The following is a 23,679-nucleotide window of genomic DNA, read 5'->3' as shown; positions in this document are numbered from 1 at the left end:
TAATATCATTGGATATAAAAAAAAAAACATTAACAACTAACTTCATACTTCTTATGATTTAATTTGACTTGATTGGATAAATGGAAATGATCGGATAAATAAACAATAAATTATCAATTTTAATTTATAAAATCTCTAACAAGATAAATAAATAATAAACAAAATTCAATCTATAAAATAATTAAATTTAAAGACTTGAAAAGATATAATACAAATTAAAAAAAAATTTTTTTTATTCATTTTCTTAATTATAAAATAGAAAAAACAAATAATAGAGATAAATGATTATAAATTAAATAATTTTATCATTATTTTTGAATCTTAATTGTTTGAATTTTTATTTATATCCTATTCTCGTTTATTATTTTTTCATAAATTATTCCTAAATTCTTATTAATAATAAGAGCAAATATCCTAATAATTTTTTTATTATTCTTCTAAAATCCTAATTTTTAATATTCTCCTAAAATAGATTATGTTGGAAATACTTGCATTCTATATACAAAATTTAAACAAAACAATTTTTTAAGATGTAATTCTCAAATTAATCATAAGTCATGAGTTAAAGTAGAAAAGAAAAATAAATTAAAATAATTACAAATGAATAATTTTTATTACTATTATTTATTTCTATTTATTACTATTACTTTATTTCTATTTTTTAAATAAGATTTTTTATGTGTATTTCAAGTATCGATTCTTTTCAAATAAATTTGCATATTTGTATTTCTTTTTTTTAGGAATCAAAATTTATTTATGTTTACAATGTAAATAAAATGTATTATATATACGTTAATATATATGTATTATTAAAGTGATTAAGGGGAGGTTAAGGAGGAAACAACGCAAGAATAAGTGAGAGGCAAGGGGAATTAGATAAAGCGGTTGACCCTCGCCCCTTCAATGACCCGAGAGATATCGTTCCACTAAATTCACTGACGCACCTCCCAGTCGAATGCGTGGTCTCTTCTATAGATCATACTGATTTCTTATTGCGATCGATAAAACTGGAAATGAAGGTTTTAAAATTATTTTTTGTTCTTTTTTATTTTATCAAGATCGGTCAATGTGATATCAAAATTTCTACCGGTAAGTAATTTTATATTTGCTTAAATTGAAATTTCTTTTTAAATTAAAACATCCATGATATAATGTCATAAAATTATGTTGTGATTGATTTTTAATTCAATAGATATGTACAATTGATATCATTAATGTGATTTTTTGATATGATAAAATATAATTTCTCCTATGTAATAACAATATTTAATAAATGATATATTTAATAATATTATTTAATTCGATATTCAAATGATAATATTTTCCAGTAAAAAATGATACCGCAGCACAAATAGCAGTTGGCGAGAAACGACTTAAAGATCATGTTCGCGCGATTTTGAAGCATTATCAGCAAAGTGATCCAGTAGGATTACCTGGAGCGCCAATACCGGATCCTATGTCAGCACCGGATATGAAGTATTCATTTTCTATGTATACCATGAATTTTAAGCAAATGAACATTTATGGTTTATCCAAATTCCGGATAGTAAATGCAGAATCAGAATTAGCATTGATGCAAGTGAGATATTTTCAACATTTGAATTTTTTATACATTTAATATAAAATTTTTAAGTTTGCAAATTGAAATATCATTGATCAACATAATTGAAATCAGAAAAAGTAAATATTTTTCTTAGACTTATCTCCATCAATTGGCCTATAGAATTTGTTTGTCAATATTTCTTTAAAAAGATTATCTATTATTTTAATTTTTAAAAACATCTATCATTACAAAAAAAGACATTACTAATTATATGAATATATTAATCTTATAATAGAATATTTCGCATCAATGATTAATTATAATACTCATATTAAATTTTTTGTTAAATTGATACATATAAGATATTTTATCAAATGTTATTATAATCGTGTAAGATCTAAGTATTAAAATTAATTTTTATTCTAACATATTTCTCGAAGGTTTCAGTGACATTAAATATAGAAAGTCTGGATATTCGTGGATTTTATACTTTGTCTTCTTGGTTGTCCCGATCAGCTGGTAATTTTACAATGAAATTGATGGGAGTGAATGTAAAAGGGATTGGGAGGCTCGAAGTTGCTAGCGATGGTAAATTACAAGCACAAAATATCGATATGGATTTGACATTCGAAAATGTAGCCATGGATTTCAAAAATTTGGGTTTCTTGGGTTCTGTATTACAAAGTACGATTAATTCTGTAGGCTCCTTTATTTTCGATAGTATTAAACCTTTCATATTGAAGGAACTAAATACTAAAGCACGGTAGAAATCATTTAATCTGACATTTGTTATATATGTTGTATAAAATCACTTAAAAACTGTCTTATTTTTTAGGGGTATAGCTAATAAACAAATTTCACAATTACCGCAATATTTTCCGAATTCTATATCGCCTTTTGATATGGCAATAGCCGAACTTCGTAAGTATATATCTCAAATGAACTACGATCCGTTCGAAGTGAATGACTACAGTCAAACTGTTGGTATATTTACGATGACATCGACTCATACATGGATCACCGGTCTGGCAAACATTTATCGAATAGGAAATGTTACTTTGGGTATAGAAAATGGAACGGTGAATAATTTATTTTTAATAATTTTCAAAACATATTTATTTAATTTCAAGTTTTTTCTATTATGATCGCTTACAATATACATTAATACCGCTTAAAAGACGCTTACGAGATATCTACCGATTATCATAATTACATTAGTAATTACGTCGTATACATTATGAATGGAAAATACACCAACTAATGAATTTTAATCACAATTTACAATTGTTGCCTATTTTGTCACCTACTTGTAAACATTGTTACATAACACATTTTCTAAATATTCTTTTCTTGTTTCCATTTAAAGGTATATGCGACAATTGATGCTGGTACTCAAGAAATTGAAGGGAAAACGCATTGGGAAATAAGTGTAATCGGTGGCTTTTTGTCTAGGGCCGGTACAGTTTCCTTTACTGTACAGTATTTCAGAGTTCAAGTAAATTTAAGCCAACCTTTGGATACTCGTAAAAGGCCAAGTATGGAAGAACTCGAACTTGAATTGGGTAATATCCAAACAAGAATTCATGGAGCTGGTACTATTGATTATTTAGTTGAAGCAAGCATTAATATATTACCAAACCTTTTAAGGTCAGGATCTCAATGTTTTTTTTATTTCAATCAATAACTTTACATATTGATTCATAATATGATGTTATGTAAGAAATAATTTTTTTGATTTGTAGATATCAAATAATGGATGCAATCGAAGGACCGCTTAAAAGACGCTTACAAATTCTTCTAAATAAAATAGATGTTGAAAAACAAATTTATGAATATATTCCTAGTATAGAAGAAAAAGCTAGACAAGGTATGATTCCTTTGGAAGAGGCAAATTTAGAGTTAATATCGCCTCAGGATCAAGATGAACAACCATTTTCAGAAAGCGAAGAAAATCGAGGTCCATCGTAAAAATCGAACATATTATGTATGATACATAAACAATTATTTAAATATGTTATTCGGAATTTAGATTATTTAATTACGAAAATGCTATCTTTTTTATTGATACTAAAATAACATAAAAATAACATAATATAAAAAATTGCATATTTAAAAAGAAATATAAATCTTGATAAATATACTGCTCAGCGTATTATGTGTTTTGTAAATATTTTGTATTATTAAAATATAATATTTTTTAAATATATTTTATTATAAATTAAGTTTTAAAAAAAAGTATATCATTTTAATATTTAATTTTTTTATTTATTGAAAAATAAAGCTAATAAAAAGTACTTACAATAACATTTGTTTATAATATAATGACAATAATAAAATATTGTATAATTGAATTTTACAAAATTGCATCATACAATATTAGAAATATTTATATTAAACAATTTTAATAACGCAAATAAAAAGAATGATTTACTACATACAAAATGATCAAACTTCAATATCTTTTTTAATAAATTTTTTGAATATATATGTAATATAATCTTATATATCTAAAGAGTTAAAAATATAATGTAATTAAATTATCAGTTCCACATATATATATATGACTATTTGTTATTAACAATTAATAATTAATAAATTAATAAACGAACAATTTCGAAGTATACGCAGAAAGAAAAGTTAAAAAAATAAATTGTATATAACGAATCTTAAATATATAAGAATCTATTAGACGATATTATTTACAAATTATGCTGCCTTAATAGCTGGTGCATTACTTCGTTCGATCGGTATAATTCTTTCTCCAGGTGCTGGCAGAGCTAATCTTGGAGCAGTAATAGTAAGAATACCATCAGATGACAAACTTGGTTTAACGTGGCCAATATCATATCCTTGTGGAAGCACATATCGACGCACAAAATGCCTCGATACGTAACCATGTTCATCTTTTTTCTCTTCGTGTTTCCCCTCAATGGTAATACATTTATCATCGGTTCTGACGGTGATTTCTTCTGGTGCAAATTGTTGCACATCAACAATTACTTGATATTTGTTTTGATCTCGTTCAATGGTGGTCGAACCTCCAACTTGATGTTCCAATTGTTCCATCATATTCCTCCATGGTTGGAAAAATTCATTGAAGGATGGCATTGGTGGTGGTTTCCAAAAATCATCTCTAGTACTAAGACGTTTAAAATGTTCTTCCAATTCTCGGTGATAACGATCCATATCGTCCCACCAATTACGGAAAAGATCTCTTGTTACTAGTGCCATATCAATATAGTTAATCTGCAAGAGTTAAATATATAAAAGAATTAATTCCTGATATATAAAAATTGTAATTTCAAATTAATATATTATACTAAAATTTATAAAAAATAAAAATGTTCACTACAAAAAATAATGATGAAATAATAATAATGAATTTGAAATTAATATAAATATATATATAAAAAAAAGTTGATATATATATAAAAAAAATGTTGACATTATCGACAACGTTAATATAATGTAAAGAAATAAAATCTTTATATTTAATTAAAAAAAAATATGTTATTCAAAACATTTAACATCATAACATAAAATAATTATACAAACTGTGCAATATGAGATGCATAATATTATGCTTTTACGCATTTCAAATGTCTATTCTTAGATACATGAAACATATTCGTAAAACATTATACCAATATTACATTGATACGTATTAATTACGAAATTTTTTTTTAATTGTAAAAATAAATAATAAAAATTTAAATGAAATTAATATTCAATTAAAAACAATAAAATAAAATAAAAATAAAATAAAATCAAAGAAAATGGATTGTTAATGAAATTCTGCTTTAAAAATTCTTAATAACCAAAAAAATTACGTAGAATTAAAATACATACCTTTTGTTAAAAATCTTTAATTTAGTTTTATAAATGAATATAATTGTTTATATTGTATAATATTGCTTGATAGATAGTTACTTCAAACGTTACACAAACGTTCACTTTGAGTTGCACTTTTTAACTGACTGCGCAGTACTACCTGTCACGGATTTATATTTGATATGGCGCGCTTTTCGAGATTGTTCGAGATAACTAGTGCATATGTATATCGTTTCGAATTTTCTCGAATCTCGAAACTCTTACTCGAATTTACTAGCAATCGCATTGCGACTAATCGATATTTTCTTACGATTATACAATCATATGACAATTTCTTGTTAATTCGAGTAATTTCGATATTTTTAATACGATTTAAAATATATATATTTGATTCTATATATTTATTTATCTTAATATAATTTATTTATATAATTTTTTTATCTATATATATATATTCATTTTTCATTATATATTGATACATATAATATTTAATTATAGATAATGTTTAATTATATTTTAATTTATTTTCGATGTTTAATTTATTTCGATTAGTTTAATAGTTAGTTTAATAGTTAAATTATATAATATATAATAAATTAATTACTTTAATGAGTTTTTTAAATAATTTTAAAATTTATATTTTTACATATCATAAATATTTGTTTAATTTAATTTATAAAAAAAAATAATTTTTTTGGTATATTATATTATATGTTATATTATATTTTATTATATTATATTATATTATATTATCATTATTATTTATAATACTTTTATAAATATTTCTTATTTTAATAATTATAATAATTTAAAAAATATTTTTATCAAATTTCAAATTAATGATTTTATTTTTACTTTTACTTAAATATTTGTAATTAATGATAAATGAATTTAAACCATATTATTATTTTAGAATTATTAGAATTTATAGATTTATATAATAAAGAATTCGATTTTTTATCTAAAAATAAATATCGGTTAAAAGATATTAGTTGACTGGACGGTAGTGAACTCTCTGAACACATGTGAGCATTCGTTGCCAATGTAATTATAAAAATTACAGAATCGATATAACAGAATGTAATCTTTTTCTTTACCATTCAATGGTAAATGCGAATTCATCCTTTATGAGCATGCGCACTTTGTAAGCGCGAAAATAAAATCTTTTTAATTATTTTTTTAAGATAAAAATAAAAAATACTTAATTATTTTTTTTAATTAATTATGATTAAAAAAAAATATAAAAAATAAACGAATAAAATTATTAAATTATAAATAAAAATATATAAAAATAATAATTAAAATGAAGAGAATTAAATAATGAACAAAAGTATTATAAATTTTATATAAATATTTTTTTATCTGATACATATTACATTTCTCTTTTTTATTCGAATTATATTACTAAAAATATTTTATATATATATATATTCTCTATTACATTATTAAATTTAAACATAAGTACAGGAATGCTTGGATTGTACTTCTGTTATTATTACTATATAATATTATCCTAATTATTATATAAAAGTTTATAGTGGATACAATACTTTATACGGATTAAGTATACCATTTGGATCCATCATTTTTTTCAGTTCGTGCATGAGTTCAATTTCCGAAGAAGTTCTACTCATATGGAGATATTTTGTTTTTGTGAATCCTATACCATGTTCAGCACTTACACTACCACGAAGTTTAGATACATATTCGAAAATGAAAGGTTGTAATTGTGATGCTATATCAGGTTCGTATGATGGTATCGAAACTTGTACATGAATGTTTCCATCGCCTAATAGACAAAAAAATAGATAAAAGTATAAATTACAAATATAAATTGCGTAAAATAATTTTCAAACTATTCAATATTAAATAGAAAAAAATAAATAGAAAAAAAATTCATAAATAGAAAAAAATAGAAATATTATAATATAATAATAATATTTGATTTTATAAACATACCTAAATGTCCGTAACCACTGATTCTTATAATACGTGGATCACGTATACGTTCCCTGAGTACTTCAATCACTTTATAAAAACAAGGAAGAGGTATTGAAATATCATATTTGAAAACATAACCATCTCGTAAGATTCCTTCGCTAATACGTTCCCTTAGTGCCCATATATTCTGTGCAAGAGATAAATTTATATTTTTTTCATTTTTACTAAATTTTTTAATTTTTTCCAGAAAATAATTTATAAAATTTAAAATATCAATTTTTAATTAAAGATAAAAAAAACGCATATATATATACAATAATGTAAATTTAAAAATAATGTTTACTATACAATATATATATATAAGAAAAACCGAATAAAAAGGAAGAAAAAAGCGAAAAAGAAAAATAGTTAAATATATATATATATATATATGAAAAGAAAATACTAACTTTAATTTTAGTAGGATCAGAAGTCAGAGTACCGTCTTCAATGATATCGTCGGCAAGCGCCTTTTCCACAAAAGAAGTAAGTTTTTCTTCATCGTGATTTACGTTGCTACCAGAAGTTTCCATCAACACATAAAAGTCATGGCCGTCGATCTTTGTTGTCAATGGACTTTTTAAACCAAAAGTTTCAATGGAAACATCTAATGACAATTTGTCCATCATTTCGAACGAAGACAGAATCTCTCCCAATTCTTTTTTAGCTAGACGAAACGCTTTCAATACTTTGTCAAAATTGTTTAATCCTGTGATAAATAATGAAATTTTATATGGAAATTTTATATTCATATAAAAAAAAAAATAATCAAGAATCTGTAATACCTAAAAACGCAACGTTGACAGCTGTAGGAAGAGGTGGACATTGAATTGCGACTTTCGTTACAATCCCTAGCGTTCCCTCAGATCCGATAAATAAATGCTTTAGATGATAACCGGTATTGTTTTTTTTCAGTGTGTTTAAACAATCCACCACACTCCCATTTGCTTTTACCTGAAATAATATGATTACATATGCGATAAAACATGACGATTTGTTAATAAAAACTTACGGCTTCGAGACCCAAAATGTTTCCATGAAGATTACCATAACGAAGAAGTCTTAAACCACCAGCATTTGTAGATACGCAGCCACCGATCAGACAACTACCTTTAGCGCCGAGATCAATCGGCATCATTAAATCTACTGTCGCTAAATGATTTTCCAGATCTTCGAGCACGCAGCCAGCTTCACAAGTCAGCACTCCTGAAGCGAATAATCGTAAAATAGAAGAATGTTTTTCCAAACTACTTTTTCTAAATGTCTTCCTAAAATTGCTCCCCTCAGTAATTATATTTTTTCCAAAAACTTTCTTAGCTTCTCATTCCTTTTGAACGTCTATATATCAATGCTTTTAATTTCAATTTTTACCAACCTGCTAGTTCATTAGTTTCAATAATTTTATTCATAAGTTTCATAGAAATAACAATTTCATCAAAAACTGGCACGCTACCGCCAACGAGACCTGTATTTCCACTCTGAGGGCATACAGCTAAACGATTTTCGTTACAATATTTTAATATGGCAGATACTTCGTTGGTAGTTTTCGGTTTCAATACAATTTTACTTTTTCCTGCAAATAAATTAATTCAATGCTAATTTACTTATTTATTTATTCATAATTACTCATTTTTTTCTTGATTCATAATATTTATTATATAATATACAATTCATCACATTTAATAACTCATTTATTTTAATCATAAAATAATTATATGCAACTATAATATCGAAATTATTAATATTATATTGGTATGTATTATTACAGATATATATTGTAAAAAGTAAATTTGACTTTAAGCAATTTCCACAAGAAAATTCGAAAGATCAAGAAAAAAGTATTCTCACACATTTTCACTTACCTCTGACAATTTTTGAGTAATCTATATTATATCCCTCGCATTCTTCTGCATCTGTGATAACTCTGTTTTGTCCAAGCAAGTTATTGAAAAATGTTACATGATCATTGCAAATATTTGCATACGGCCCTCTTTCTACTTTGTATCTATCCGATGTGAAGTCCGGTTTTGTGGAGAAAAATTGAACTCTTGAGGTATATCGAAATCTCCGAAGTAGCGTTTGAAAACTCATATTCTTCTGTGAAAGATCTGTGATCAATTCAAATTTACGAATATATTGTTAACATTTTTTTCTTTTATTTGTAAACAGATTTGTTCGTTGAGAGAATACAAATCTTTATCAATATTTTGCGCATTTATCACTTTCGATGAAATATACTGTGATTATAATTCGATTTATTTCGACGAAATATATAAAGAAAATCTTTAATTTATATTATAAAATTATTTCTTAATTGTATTCTTATTAATTAAATAAATATTGTAACAAATATTTTTTGTTTGTTGACAGTAACTAAATTCATGAATAGCAATGTTTAATTAAAATATAATATTTCTATAACATTCAATTGATAAAAAATTTAGAAAAAAATTCAATTGATATAAATATCTATGAAAGATTAAATCGATTCTTGAAAATCATTATACAATTAATGTTTTAAATATAAATATATATATTTAAATATATCTTTTAAATATAATATTAAATATTTTATATACGAAAAATACATGAATTATAATTATTTTGCTATTAAGTGATTTTATCTAAAATTATTTTTTTATATATTTAAATCTATATAAATTAAATTATATATTATTTACATTATTCATAAATTATATATTATATATATATATATATATATATATTGTAATATGAAAGAAATTGCATATTAATTAAAAATAAGAATCTAAAACAATTTAAGAAATTGAAAAATAGAAAAGTAAGAAATAAAGAGTGAAGCAAATTTCATAATTGTCAAACGATTATAATATGTAAAAACCAGGCGTGGCATAATTATGGGCCTCCGGGTTGCTTCCATTTTCTACTAGCTAATTCGACTCTGATGCCTGATCGACGGACATCGAATATTATAATCCACGATGAATGTTGATGGGTAACTCCCCTTCTCCTTACGAACAATCCCCTCCCCGCCCCCCAATCGTTCAAGAGGATTCGCGACGATGCGTGGTAGAATTACAATTGTACAGAGCAGTGGGGAAAATAAGGTCAGGGGTGGAGGGGTCGAAAGAACAAAGAGAGAAGATGAGGGAAAAAGAGGACGAATCGACTAACAGAGATGCAAATCTATTGGAGTAAGAAGAAAGAGGAAAACGCGAATGAGAAACAGAAAAGCTAATAAGAGATTGGAGTGGGAAGAGGACCAATCGTCGCGATGACTAATACATTCTATATTTCAATGTATATAAACGAACTCAATTTACTTGTGTGCCTTCCACTTATAAAGAATACGACACTATCTCGCTTACATATATATATATATGATCGTATCTGTGATACAGAGAAACTACAGAGAAAGTCAACTACGAATATATATATATATATATCTATATATATATATATATATATATATATATATATATATATATGTACAAAGAGACGTTATATAGATGTGAAATGTTGCTATATTGAAACGTAGGATACAAATTTCTAAAGAAGGACGCATGCGCGACATCACCAACGAGTAAAGCTAATTTCTCAGTGGCGGCTCGAATCATTAACTTGTTACCTTGGCAACCCCAGTCGACCTAAACCATTGGCTGTCGCTTTCCCCCACTTTCTCTTTGCATGCTCTATCGGTCGAACAACAAACTACACACGTAACCACACTCCTTCACGGAATATCGTAATTTTCCTAACCTTGCGTGAACAGGACTATAGACTATCGCTGTTTCACTCAACTCATACAATTATATAAGCGAATATACAGTTGTATATGTAGCATGCCACCATAGGGTCGTGATAGCTGGAATTGGCGCGACTACTACCCTCTGCACGAAACATTCTACTTTCTCGGTCTTTGTCGAAATTTGTGAGTGATATCAAAAAATGACCAATATTGGTCGATTGGCTTTGTTTTATATTTTATGTTAAACTTTTTTATTTTGCATTTAGATAATTAAGAATTTTTAAAAATATATATATAATAGAGATTTTTAAAACTCTATATAACAAGTAATATTGAAAAAAAATATTTATACAAAATAGATGATATTAATTGATGATAATTAAAACATTGAGAAATGACTGTGTAATTGGATAGAATTTAATTAATAATAAAGAAAATCTCTAACATAAATTAATATTAAATAAAAAATTTTATAATATTATATTACAGCAAATCACAAATTATAATTTCAGTAATTCAAAATAATATATTCATATGCTTGATTCAATAAATGCATAAATTTTTTTCTTTTAATTAAAATAAATATATAATGATTTTTCTGAATAAATATTTTTCATATAAAATCAACGAAAGGAAAGATAAATGAAATTGCATTACATGGTTTTGAACAGGACAGTATGAAGCTCAACTTAGAAACAGCTGTGCCAGTAACGTAACGTATATTCACGAATTCGGATCAAAGAATATCAGAAACTAAAAAATTTGCAAAAATTTTATTCGTATAAAAATTTAATTAGTTTTAAATATAATTATATAATACTTAATATATAAATATGCATGTGTGTTTATTTGTTCTGTTTTATATTATTCATTTTATTATATTACAAAAATTTTATTGAATTTCAAAACTTTTACATTCTAATTAATTATATTATAATATTATAATTAATACAAATTATTAATAATAATTCCAATGAATTATAAAGCATTTAAATACTCAATACTTTATTCTAATACATTTAAAAATGATTGAAGACATATATATTTTATATAAAAATAAAAAAATATCTGCAAAAACAATATTTTAATTCATTTTATGTACTAAAATATATTAAACTATGTAGCATTAATATATTACATTTTTTACATATGCTACAATTTTATATAATCTGAAAAAGATATAAAATAACTATATCAATATAAAAAGCAATATAAAAAATAGTACAAAATATTTACTTTTTACAAGAATATAAAAAAATTACATAGAGAATATATGTAAAAAATATATAATGTTCATTAATATTTAGAATTTTAATATTGTTAAAGACAAAATACAGTGAATAGCATATATTATAAAATGCATCGGGAGAATTATATGAATAGATGCGTCCCTGATAGTATTGTGAAGTTATACTGCGAAATATTCTGCAGACTATAATCACGTATACGTGCATAATATGATATATTAGTATTAGTGAAGAATGTAAAAGTATATGAAGTAAGAGTATGAGTACCGTTACGGAGCATGCGCCTGCAGCCACCATATCCAAAGGCCCCGCCTTTCATGGTGCAAACGATGCCTCTGGGATTTGTCCTCGCTGGACCAATGAGCAAGCGAGTTTATCATAGGCGACGAGAGAGGTGAGGTTATAGGAATCGAAATGGAGGGGAGCAGACAGGAAGAAGGGTAACGAGAGGAGGAAGAATTGAGAGAAGCGAGGGGTTCGGCAGATCGTGTGGGAGCAGGGAAGCAGCAACGAATGCAACTACAATTGCTTACGAAACGCGACGTCAACGTCTAACAAAATTTTATTTAAAACACTTATAGTGCTTTTTAATGATATATGAAACTCAAACGTGTATGATTAAAAGTTTAGTCAAACTTAGAGTGGAATCGTGTAGTGACAGTGTCTACGGCGTGTTCGAAAACGTGATAGGTGTGACTGCGCAGTCGCCATGTGAGTACCTGAACAAGTATCCGAAGCTCCATGCAATATCGTGTGCTTTGGATGCTTTGAATTTCTTAATTATATATAATTAATATTTCAATAATAATCACGTTATATTTTATATAACATTTAATGATTATTGTCAAACACAATAAATACACAATATAATTTACATTATGTCCCGCCGGATCTTCGAACGTGCTTTATTTTGTAATCCAATATGTCGGCATTGAGGACGCTCTTCGGTATTCACCGAGATACGGTTCTTTTATTGTGCGTATTATAATATTTTTGATAAATAACTATTGATATATAGTTCCTGAAGAACCGCGTGCATTGTTATTCTTATTATCATTAATATTACCATTATGGCGAAATCCATGTTGTCAACCGCCCTCTGGTACAATCGCTTCTCCCCTTCTCTTATTTTTCTTTCTCCCTTCCTCTTACTTTCCCCTTTCATCCCGCCTTTCAATTGTATTTCCCGCTCAGTGAGATGTATTCCCTCTTCCTCTTTGAATCCCTCGTCCTAGTACTAATTATGGTGCAAGACGACATTTTGTTTCTTCTATCCAAAACTTAAAACGAATCATATGTTTCAGAGCATCGATACTCTAATACTTATGTACGAATACAGATTTCTCCTTTATCGTCCGAGCATTCAAATTGTTTTGATTCACTTAATGTATTTATATTGTTTTAGATATTATTTCTTTTTTACTAAATTCATCCATTAACTATTTTGTATAAAATCAAATCGTATGACGTAATAAACAAATGCATTTAACCCGATCTTCATAACTAATATTGTTATTTATTGAGTAATCAATAATTTCATATGATTATTACTTATTAATTATTAAATAATTGCATAAAAAGGTATGCTTATATATTACGCATATAGTAGAAAAAATGAACTTAAAAAAATATATAAAATTATAGGTTATGTGAATATCATTAACATCGATTTTAATTTTCTTTCATTTCTTGTATTATTTAATCTCAGAAGACATAAATTGATAAAATTACATTAATATTATTACTTAGTAAAGTAATTACTAAGTAAAATATAGTAATTATAAATATAAAAACAATTTTATATTTATAAGATAAAATATTTATTTTATTTTTATATTTTAAATATTAATTGAAGCAATTTTGTAATTTTAAATTTATATTCGAATATATTATTAATTATAATTCATAAAATGAACCATATTTTGATAATAATTACTTTTTATTGTTTAATATTTTTATAATGTATGATTATATATGTATGATTTATTATTTAAGGTTATCATGCCCAAAACATCGAACATTATTATTTTATACATTAAATAACTAATATTGTGTATTATATATTAAATAAGTCATTTTAATAAAAACATATATGTTATATTTCATTTGTAGTAAATTGCATATTTTGATATGTAAATGTAACAAACTGAAATCTTACATATGAAATACATATATATTATACTAAATGAAATAACTTTTTATATCATAAATATGCAACATTATATTTTTTGTTATAAAAAAAACACTTACATTCTTAAGCTATATTTTCCACTTCATTCACTTTCACACACTTTGTTATTAATATTTCACATAATAATAAAAAAAAAAAATTCAAATTTTAACTTTCCACATTCCACGTGTATCAAAATTTTTAAGGTTATGAGCATAAATATTATGCAACTTTTTTTTATATTGTTGCATATAATACGCTATAGTTGCCGCTTTAATTCATAAATTGTATACATTTTTATATAATTGTATACAACTATTTTTTTATTCTTGAAGATTTTTAAATTTATAAGTTTATAAATGTATATCAAATTTTTATTATAATTAGTTTAAAATTTACATTTTTTTAAAATAATGTAAGATTTTTTGATATACATATTATAAAAAAACTATAAATAAATTATAGAAATAATTGTTATTTTGAATATAATATTAATATAATAATTTATTTTTACAAATTTATATATACAAAAAATTTTAATTTTTAAAAATTTATCTTTTAGGTGCAGTAAACTAAAAAGATTAAAAGTAATATTTTAATAAGAAACATATAAAATGGCAAAGAAAAAAGATATTAAATTATCAAGAATATAAAAGTAGGAAGAATACTTCTTAAAGGAAGTTTAACTTCAAATAATAAAAAGGTATAAGAAAACATGACAGATGTTAAACCAATTGGAATCTCTCAAAATCAGCCACAACAAACACAACAAAATCAGTCACAACAGCAGCAGCAACAATCGCAGCAACAACAGCTGCAGCAACCACAACAATCACAACAGCAGCAATCTCAGCCACAACAAATGATGATTGCAACCCATGATATTCAACAACAACAAAATGTACAACAGCAGCAACAGCATGTTCAACAGCAATCATCTCAATCACAACAAGTGCAACAGCAAACACAGCAACAAGTACAGCCGCAACAAGTTCAACCTCAGCAACAAATTCAACAGCAAGTTCAATCACAACAACAAATGCAAGTACAACAGCAAGTACAACAAGTACAACAGCAAGTACAACAACAGCAACAACAACAACAATCGCAACAACAACAATCTAATAGTGGACCACATAACGTTGTTCCTACTCAAGTGCAAGTACAGCCACAGGTAGCAGCAATTATGCCTCAGCAGCAGGTAAACATTTGAAAAGAAGAATTATTATAATGGAAATTTTATTAATTAAGCATTAACTATTAACATATGTAAATTTTATTATCACATAATTATTATTAAAAATGAAATAAATTATTATAAAAAATAAAATATTCCAGGGAGCTGTTGCAGTGTCAATGCAACATCAGCAACAAGGAGTTGGAGGTGTTTCTATGACTTTGTCTGGTCAACAAGGAGCAACAACTATAACTACTATGGCTGCACATCCACAAGCAGTACAAGTCATTCAACAACCTATGCAGAATCAAGCATATCATTTACAACAACTTTACAATACGCAAGGAACTCCATTATTGATGCCAGGGAATTTAGCTCTCCATCCTGCTGGCATCAATCCTTCTTCTATACAGGTACTTAAATATATTCATGATATTTATTACTATTAAAGTACATAAATCTTTTTCTAAGTAGGACACTTTACAGGTTATAACTGCTGGAAAACCATTTCAATCTGCTGCTCAATTGACACCTCATATGCTAACTACTGCATCAACACCAGGTCAAGGAGGTGGCCATCCAGCAGCTGGAGGAACTAAGGTTCAAGGATTTCCTACAGGCTATTTACCTGTACCTACTTCTGCTACACCTGGAGCAGGGCAAACATTAGTATTTGGACAACTTGGTGTATTGGGTTCTCCACAACCTCCATCTATACAACAACAACAGCAGCAACAGTCTGCAAATAAACAAGACCAAGTACAAAAGGTAACATTATTTTTATTTTATCTTATAATAGATATTTTATATTCAATTATTTTATTATTTTTAAAATGTGTAGTATACTACATGCACAGCTGCTACTCCATCTGGAGGACGAGGTGGTATGCAATTTGCTCCTTGGCAATTTACACCACAAGTTGCTTGGACTGGAATACAACCACCAGCACTTTTAACTAATCAAATATTTATTAGAGGTCCTACTCAACCTGATATGTTTATACAAAGTCCACAACCAATTCAAGCTCATAATGGTTAGTTTTGTATTTATATTAAATGCAATTTATATAAAATTTTATATTTCCAATTGAATTATTTTATCATTATATTAGCACTAGCTACGCAACAACAAATTCAAGGAGTACAACAAATTGCTGCAGCTAGTGGAAAACCAAAAGTAATGGATATACAACAACAACAACAGCAACAGGGTAAACAAAGTACAGGTGGACAACGACCTTTGAGTATTTTGCCGTCCTCTTTACAAGCAGTTCAAGCTGCTAACATACGAGCTGCTAGTTCTGTTTCAACACAAACTGTTCATGGAGTACAAACTACGGTACATGTACAGGTTACTATAATTGAAAAAATCAACAGTTGAAAAAATGATTTCAACTGTTGTGATTTTCGAATCACATGTAAACATATAGAATTTTCTTTGCTTTCGTATAATGAAAAAGAAGTTTTTTTTTTTATGTTTTATAATTTAGAGTGGAAAAGGAAGTGGTAGTAGTGGTAAAGGTCGTGGTAAACCACTGCAATCGCCGCAACAGTCACAGCAAACGATGCAACAACAACATCAACAGGTTTTTATTCAACAGCAACAGCAGCAGATGCAGCAGCAATATCAACAACCACAAGTGCAATTATCGCAACCACAAGTGCAATCACTTCAATCACCGCAACAATCGCAACAAACGATACAGCAACAACATCAACAGGTTTTTATTCAACAAAAACAGCATACGCAACAACAACAACAACAACAACAGATGCAACAGCAATATCAGCAACCACAAGTGCAATCATCACAACAACAAATACAACCTAAACCAATAATAAGTGAGATAATGTTTCACATATCTAGAAAAAAGTAATGAGTTTTTATATATTTATTGTTATAGCGAATATTATATCTTTTTTCTTATAGCGAATATGGCACTACAACAGCAACAACAACAACAACAATCAACAAATGAAGAGAATTCTAAACCAATATTGAAAAAAGAAGAATCAATACCAGTCACAATAGAAGAAATTACAGTGTCTCCAGAAACGACAGGTTCGTTCATTATCTAATAATCATCATCTATCTATATCTATATCTAATCTATATCATTATTATTCGTATATATATATTGCATCTCATTTTATATACAAAGTTAATATATTTGTAAGATATTTTTGAAAATCAATTTGAAGATTAAAATAAATATAAAAGTTTAAAAATATTAATTAAGACTTAATTATATAATTATAATAAGTTAAAATATAATTATAAATATATATTAAGTTTACATTAAATAATGCAAAGTGAGAACAGAATACGATGAATGAAGATAGAGAGGTTTCACTTTCTTTTTTGCTTCCAAAAGTGTCTCATGATTATTTTACTTTCTATACATATAATGATATAATGATATCAATATATATATATATATATATATATATGTTTTTGTCACAGATGGGGACCAACCTAAAGTGGCCATAAAAGATGAAGAAAGTTCATTGATAAAATTGGAAGAAAAGTCATGTAATAATCCTTTAGCAGGATTAGCAAATACAATTAATTCAATTACAAATGGTGTCAACAATGAAGACTCAACAACAATTCCTGTTTCTGTACCAGTTAGTGCAAATAGTAAACATGTACCGCCAAAAGCAATGGTCAAACCACAAGTTCTCACACATGTAATTGAAGGCTTCGTTATTCAAGAAGGTATGAACTTAATGTTCAAATAAAATATCACAATATTATTATCAATAAATATTAATCTAATGATTTATATTTAATTAATATTAATATTTTAGCGTCTGAACCATTCGCAGTTAATCGAACATCATTGAATAATACAGTTAATCAAGAAACAAATAATATTTTAAATCGTAATAGTAATTCATCATCTGAAAAAGAAAATCATGAAGAACCTCCAAGTAAGATATAAAAAATTCAATCTTTTTTAATATTAAATTTTTTACTATATAAATATAACTAATATTAAATCTGAATTTATTATAGGAAAAAAACATGCGCCTAATTATTCTAATGATGAAGATATAAATAATGTTCAAATTGGAAAATGTGAAGCTTGTGGTAATTCAGTAGATGAGCAAAACACTAAATTTAAAAAAGAGAAACGATTTTGCTCGTCTGATTGTGCGAAAAGGTTAATAGATAAGTTAACTTATAGAATATTATATGTTATTAATATTTAATAATTTTTTATTATGATATATTTTGAATTAAATAGCAAAAAACGAGAAGTGAGAGATCGTGAGGGTACTGAAAAACAATGGACTGAGATAGAGACTGAATCTAAAAATGATGGAGATATAAAGAAAAATGGAGAAGAAAAATCATTATCCGCCACTACAACTACTACTTCTTCTGTTGATGATACACTGCCGAAAGTTAATCCTGTGAAGTGGACGGTAAGGATATTATGCAAGTATAAAAATAACAATGAAGAAAAATAATTAATATAATTAAAAATTTATAGGTTGGTGAAGTATGTGATTTTATACGTGGATTACCAGGTTGTGCTGATTATGCAGAAGATTTTGCTATTCAAGAAATAGATGGTCAAGCATTAATGTTACTCAAAGAAGATCATCTTATGTCAGCTATGAGTATTAAATTGGGTCCTGCATTGAAAATCGTAGCTAGAATTGATTCAATGCGTGTGGAATCGTTATCAAATTCTAATCCCACATCTAATAGCTCATAATGTTTATCATTTAATATTTTTACTCGCAGAATTTCAAATTGCAGCCTGTGGGCTACAGGGTTTGTGCAAGTATTCGATCAGATCATAGAATTAAGGTGTTTAACAAAACATAAAATGTTTTTATTAAAAAAAAAAAAAAATGAATTTTTTTTCTTTTTTTTTCGTTTGATCAGAATGTTCTTTTGTTCTTCTTTTTTAAACAGAATAAAATATTGATTGTTAAGAATCAGTACTTCAAATTTTACTCTTATGATTTAATGATCGATCTATGTAAAACTAAATTTCACACTATTTTGTTAGTATACAAAGTAGCTACATTAATATTTCGGATAAATATATGTATTTAATTTTTTAAGTTGATTGTATTATATTAACAACATATATATACACAAATCCATATAGTAAGTCTTACATTGTTTGTTACAAATGTAAATAGGATTGAATATTTGTGACTTTCCTAGTTTGACATGTATGTATATTTACTTTTAAAAATTTTTCTAAAATATTGCTGTTTGACTAATATAATGAAAAAACTGAGTACAAATTATGTCTATTACATAAAAAAAATAGAATGTTGTATATAAATATGATGTATTTTGTACTCGAAAATTCCTTTTGGAAGCTGTATAAAAAATATTGCCTTCTGTAAGACTTACAATAATTTCAAAAAATATTTGGCATTTTTAAAATGATTAGACTTTATGACAAATAGCAATTTGTGTGCATGATTATACAATTTTTAAGTGAGAGCATTTGAAAATACGATAACATTCTTGACCATGTATTACTTTGTAAATGTATCATGTGCACTCAACTTACGTATGTGTAAATATTAAACATAAAATGTTTATTTAATATACAAATTTTATAACATAAAATTTTAGTTATTAACAATAGTTATCCTTTCATTTAAAACAACTAATTTTTAATTTAATAATGGCATACTTTAAATACAGAATATTTCAATTACTTGTATAAAATATGCAACATTGATTCAGGAAAAAGATATTCTTTTTATTAATAATGAATGTGAAATGTACAAGAAAAAAAGAAATGAATGCAAGTGTTCATTAAAGACGTTTTTCAAAATTAATATTCTAGCAAAAAATACTTGCATTTATAAAAAATGTGCAGTACTTTAATATTATAACTTCATTTATAATATTTTATTAATATTAATAACAAAAATTAAAATTATAGTTAGATAAAAATACAATATTTACAAAAACAAAATATAAAACACACTTTTTTTTTGAAAACTACTCAGGGTATATTTTCATAATATGTATATCTTTTTATAATAATTTAAATAGCACTTAAATAATAAATGTACACAATTATAATAACAAATAAAATCTGTAAAAAATATCAATGAAATTTTATATATAAATATATTTTTTTTTAGATTTTAACAGCATATATATTTTAAATAATTCATGTAATAATTTTTACCACATATAAAACATTCCGTTAATATTATTAATAATTATAATTTTTTTACTTTTAACTATTATTTTATTACAATTTTTCTACATATTTTAAACTTATTACTAAATTTTAACCAACAATCGGTTTATATCTTCCTTCTTCTAATAAATCGTCATTATTTTTCATTTGTATTTCTCGTAATGCTGGTTTTATATATCGAAAATAAACATATATTTTATATCCTAAAGCTACTCCTCCAATTACTGTAGCACCCATACAAAGTTTTACAAATCCATGATGTAGTTTATCCAAGATATAACTTTTTTTTCTATATTTCGGCAACATTTTAACCTAGAAAAAATATATTTATTATTATAAATAATTTCAGTAAAAATATACAATAAAATTTGAATTTATATTATATTATCTTTATATTGTTCATTGCATAATATAAAAATAAATATATTTTAACAAATACAAAAACAATAAAATAAAAAATGTGATTTTTATTATTACCTAAATATCAAGCGTTCTTTTTTTAAGGTTATGAACGTATTCTTTATTTCTTGTTCAGATACAGTATAGTAACTAAATCAATTGGACATTAATCAAATTAATTTTCGATTAATATAAGAAAATAAAAAATGTTATTAAAAATACAATTTTTTTTTCATAAATTTCTTTTTTTATAAATATGATAATAATTTTAATCAATAATATAATATTATTTATTTTTAAATATTATAGATAAATCAAATATATTATTATATATTGTTAAATATAATAATATATTATATAATATTTTATATTATTTAATTATAAATAAAAAATATTTCTAAAAGTTATTATTTATTTTTACATAATTCATACAGAATTTTATATATAATTATTTCTCAAATATTTTTATATTTATTCTCATAAACATACACATGCACACACGCACACACACACGCACACACACACGCACACCACACAACATATACTATATTCTTAATTTTTTAAGAATTCATTAAATATTGTTGAATCTACATCCAAAACTATCTCATCTAATGATGGACCTTGTTGTGTCACTGGTAATTCTAAAATAAAAATCAATTTTATTATACTTTAAAATTAAATTACTTATTTTTCTAAAAATTAATTTAATAGTTTAATTTATTATTGAAGAAAATTATATGAAAATAACATTTGTTTGGAATAAAATATAAGAAATTAAAATTATAAAACATTAATTTTTTTATTTTTAAAATATATATCATGACATACTTGATATAGATCCTGTTGCTTTATATTCTCTAAGTTCTTCTTTAAAAACTTCATCAAATGTTTCTCGTCTTTCTTTCATCATTTTCTGTTGTTTAAGCTCATATTTTGATACTCTTTCAATATGTTCATTGGCCAATTTTGCTAAAATCAATATACATTTTTAATATTTTTACATTATAATTACATAATATATTTCAAATATTATACATGTACCTTTAATAACATTTAATTCTGCAAGCTTTTTTTCTTTATATAAGGCTAATTGAAATCTATGATCTAACTGTCTACTTTGCAAATCTAACATTTCATTTAAATCTTCTAAACGATATATTGCACCTTCTACTTCTTCAAACATTTCTTGTAATGTTCCTTTAATAATATTAGTATTTAGAATTAATTTTTCATATTTATAATATATTTGAATTAAAAAGACATTTAAAATAATAATACCTATTTGATCCATAAGATCCTGTATTGCATTATTAATTTTTGGAATGTAAGCTAAAGTACTATTTAAACAAGTAAGACTTTTCCACTCATGTTCAAGCTTCTCATAAATAGTTCCAATAAGTTTATCAGCTTCTTGAGCTTTCCCTGCATTTTCTTCTGCAAGCTCATGTAGTTCATTCCATTGTAATTGAAATCTATGCAAAATATCAGCTCCTGCATTGTAATTAACATTTCTGATATTGTTATTTTTTTTTTGTTTTGGATTTTCAATAACAGTCAATCCTCTAATACTAAAATAAAATTAATACAAAATATAATTGTAAAATACTTAATTATTTATCTTTTAGCATATTTTTTATTTATATAAAATTTACCTAGCTGATATACCTTCTTGAACAGTTTGGAACTTATTTCGTAAAGTACTAAACATGATTATGAATTATTCTATTTTATATTTATAATTATTATGATATATATAAATATATAATATATTTAAATATTTCAAGTTAATTATTGTACAATTTGTAAACACAGATAAGAATTAATTCATTATGTTTCCTATATGCATTCATTATTTATAAAATGTATTTGGAAAAGATTTTTATATTTCATATTCAAATAATCATTCATTTATATTGAAAATATATATTGATGAAATATTGATGACACTTTAAAAATAATATATATTACATAATATTTATAATGAAAAATTGTTATAAATATCAGTAAAATAAATAACTTAACCTCTTTAAAATTATTAATGACAGTTTTTGTTCATATAATATTATATTGAATATATAATAATACTAGATATTGAAATGAAAATCTTAAAAAAAATATTTATTATTATTTTTAAAAATATAATTTAAAATATTAAATTAAAATGCAATCAACATACAATTAATTAAAAATTATAAGTTTTAATTGAAAATTTATTATTGAATACTTCTCATTGATGAAAATCAGTTAACCTAAATATATAAATAAATAATCAATATACGCTTTTTAATTAAAATATATTGTTTTGTGTTTAATGAAAAACATGATAACACTGTACAATTTTTCTTTTCGTTGGCGGCACTGATATACAACAATCTATAATATACATTTGATTAATAATAATTAATATTAT

The 23,679-nt window shown here is 25.1% G+C and overlaps 5 protein-coding genes and 1 long non-coding RNA gene across 11 annotated transcripts; 2 read left to right on the top strand and 4 right to left on the bottom strand.

The window, feature by feature from the left end:
• The first annotated feature begins 903 nt into the window (after positions 1 to 903).
• On the top strand, positions 904 to 3,749 carry LOC412196. Its single transcript, XM_395658.7, has 6 exons — positions 904 to 1,089; positions 1,329 to 1,579; positions 1,984 to 2,306; positions 2,379 to 2,622; positions 2,910 to 3,190; positions 3,286 to 3,749. Exons 1-6 carry the CDS (start codon positions 1,014 to 1,016, stop codon positions 3,509 to 3,511), a joined length of 1,401 nt encoding a protein of 466 aa, XP_395658.5. The 5' UTR covers positions 904 to 1,013; the 3' UTR covers positions 3,512 to 3,749.
• Positions 3,750 to 3,786: 37 nt separating this feature from the next.
• Positions 3,787 to 5,590, bottom strand: LOC412197 (protein lethal(2)essential for life). Its single transcript, XM_395659.6, has 2 exons — positions 5,393 to 5,590; positions 3,787 to 4,789 (listed from the first exon to the last, which is right to left on the bottom strand). Exon 2 carries the CDS (start codon positions 4,772 to 4,774, stop codon positions 4,250 to 4,252), a length of 525 nt encoding a protein of 174 aa, XP_395659.1. The 5' UTR covers positions 4,775 to 4,789; positions 5,393 to 5,590; the 3' UTR covers positions 3,787 to 4,249.
• Positions 5,591 to 6,773: 1,183 nt separating this feature from the next.
• Positions 6,774 to 14,726, bottom strand: LOC726115 (D-2-hydroxyglutarate dehydrogenase, mitochondrial). Of its 3 annotated transcripts, none has more exons than XM_026440036.1 (8): positions 14,579 to 14,726; positions 9,217 to 9,462; positions 8,730 to 8,927; positions 8,367 to 8,560; positions 8,140 to 8,308; positions 7,765 to 8,063; positions 7,334 to 7,502; positions 6,774 to 7,163 (listed from the first exon to the last, which is right to left on the bottom strand). In XM_026440036.1, the coding sequence occupies exons 2-8, from the start codon at positions 9,443 to 9,445 to the stop codon at positions 6,907 to 6,909; spliced, it is 1,515 nt and encodes a 504-aa protein (XP_026295821.1). In that variant the 5' UTR covers positions 9,446 to 9,462; positions 14,579 to 14,726; the 3' UTR covers positions 6,774 to 6,906. The 3 variants fall into 3 exon arrangements, with proteins under 3 accessions (XP_026295821.1, XP_026295822.1, XP_006570847.3); XM_026440037.1 differs by lacking the exon at positions 14,579 to 14,726 and adding an exon at positions 13,395 to 13,583 and having other exon boundaries at positions 6,852 to 7,163; XM_006570784.3 differs by lacking the exon at positions 14,579 to 14,726 and adding an exon at positions 10,962 to 10,980 and having other exon boundaries at positions 6,852 to 7,163.
• On the top strand, positions 12,467 to 20,281 carry LOC412117 (mediator of RNA polymerase II transcription subunit 15). 4 transcript variants are annotated; one of them, XM_016911658.2, is made up of 13 exons: positions 12,467 to 13,039; positions 15,061 to 15,699; positions 15,837 to 16,088; positions 16,150 to 16,443; positions 16,517 to 16,709; positions 16,788 to 17,026; positions 17,166 to 17,517; positions 17,606 to 17,737; positions 18,140 to 18,394; positions 18,487 to 18,609; positions 18,695 to 18,842; positions 18,927 to 19,107; positions 19,176 to 20,281. In XM_016911658.2, exons 2-13 carry the CDS (start codon positions 15,214 to 15,216, stop codon positions 19,401 to 19,403), a joined length of 2,883 nt encoding a protein of 960 aa, XP_016767147.2. In that variant the 5' UTR covers positions 12,467 to 13,039; positions 15,061 to 15,213; the 3' UTR covers positions 19,404 to 20,281. The 4 variants fall into 4 exon arrangements, with proteins under 4 accessions (XP_016767147.2, XP_016767154.2, XP_006570848.2 ...); XM_016911665.2 differs by having other exon boundaries at positions 12,475 to 13,039; positions 16,788 to 17,014; XM_006570785.3 differs by having other exon boundaries at positions 12,476 to 13,039; positions 16,162 to 16,443.
• A 614-nt stretch (positions 20,282 to 20,895) lies between these two features.
• Positions 20,896 to 21,489, bottom strand: LOC107964283. Its single transcript, XR_001702703.2, has 2 exons — positions 21,348 to 21,489; positions 20,896 to 21,182 (listed from the first exon to the last, which is right to left on the bottom strand). It is a non-coding gene; the product is annotated as an uncharacterized LOC107964283 (long non-coding RNA).
• Positions 21,490 to 21,661: 172 nt separating this feature from the next.
• Positions 21,662 to 23,082, bottom strand: LOC551978 (dysbindin protein homolog). Its single transcript, XM_624361.6, has 5 exons — positions 22,922 to 23,082; positions 22,548 to 22,837; positions 22,311 to 22,466; positions 22,098 to 22,238; positions 21,662 to 21,910 (listed from the first exon to the last, which is right to left on the bottom strand). The coding sequence occupies exons 1-5, from the start codon at positions 22,975 to 22,977 to the stop codon at positions 21,822 to 21,824; spliced, it is 732 nt and encodes a 243-aa protein (XP_624364.1). The 5' UTR covers positions 22,978 to 23,082; the 3' UTR covers positions 21,662 to 21,821.
• Positions 23,083 to 23,679: the final 597 nt, after the last annotated feature.

The sequence above is a fragment of the Apis mellifera genome, linkage group LG1 (genome assembly GCF_003254395.2).
Source record: "Apis mellifera strain DH4 linkage group LG1, Amel_HAv3.1, whole genome shotgun sequence".
Taxonomy (NCBI): domain Eukaryota; kingdom Metazoa; phylum Arthropoda; class Insecta; order Hymenoptera; family Apidae; genus Apis; species Apis mellifera.
This window is presented reverse-complemented; position numbering and strand designations above follow the sequence as displayed.

Bases quoted from the DNA above. Each gene is read 5' to 3' on its own strand.
- LOC412196 (XM_395658.7), top strand. From the start codon at position 1,014: ATGAAGGTTTTAAAATTATTTTTTGTTCTTTTTTATTTTATCAAGATC. The intron at 1,580-1,983 runs GTGAGATATTTT...TATTTCTCGAAG, and splicing joins CAGAATTAGCATTGATGCAA to GTTTCAGTGACATTAAATAT. The intron at 2,623-2,909 runs GTGAATAATTTA...TTCCATTTAAAG, and splicing joins TGGGTATAGAAAATGGAACG to GTATATGCGACAATTGATGC.
- LOC551978 (XM_624361.6), bottom strand. From the start codon at position 22,977: ATGTTTAGTACTTTACGAAATAAGTTCCAAACTGTTCAAGAAGGTATA. The intron at 22,467-22,547 runs GTATTATTATTT...ATATTATTAAAG, and splicing joins GGATCTTATGGATCAAATAG to GAACATTACAAGAAATGTTT. The intron at 22,239-22,310 runs GTACATGTATAA...TATTGATTTTAG, and splicing joins AGAATTAAATGTTATTAAAG to CAAAATTGGCCAATGAACAT.
- LOC412117 (XM_016911658.2), top strand. From the start codon at position 15,214: ATGACAGATGTTAAACCAATTGGAATCTCTCAAAATCAGCCACAACAA. The intron at 15,700-15,836 runs GTAAACATTTGA...AAAATATTCCAG, and splicing joins CAATTATGCCTCAGCAGCAG to GGAGCTGTTGCAGTGTCAAT. The intron at 16,089-16,149 runs GTACTTAAATAT...TTTTCTAAGTAG, and splicing joins TCAATCCTTCTTCTATACAG to GACACTTTACAGGTTATAAC.
- LOC726115 (XM_026440036.1), bottom strand. From the start codon at position 9,445: ATGAGTTTTCAAACGCTACTTCGGAGATTTCGATATACCTCAAGAGTT. The intron at 7,503-7,764 runs GTTAGTATTTTC...TCTCTTGCACAG, and splicing joins CTGATCCTACTAAAATTAAA to AATATATGGGCACTAAGGGA. The intron at 7,164-7,333 runs GTATGTTTATAA...TTTGTCTATTAG, and splicing joins CAGTGGTTACGGACATTTAG to GCGATGGAAACATTCATGTA.
- LOC412197 (XM_395659.6), bottom strand. From the start codon at position 4,774: ATGGCACTAGTAACAAGAGATCTTTTCCGTAATTGGTGGGACGATATG.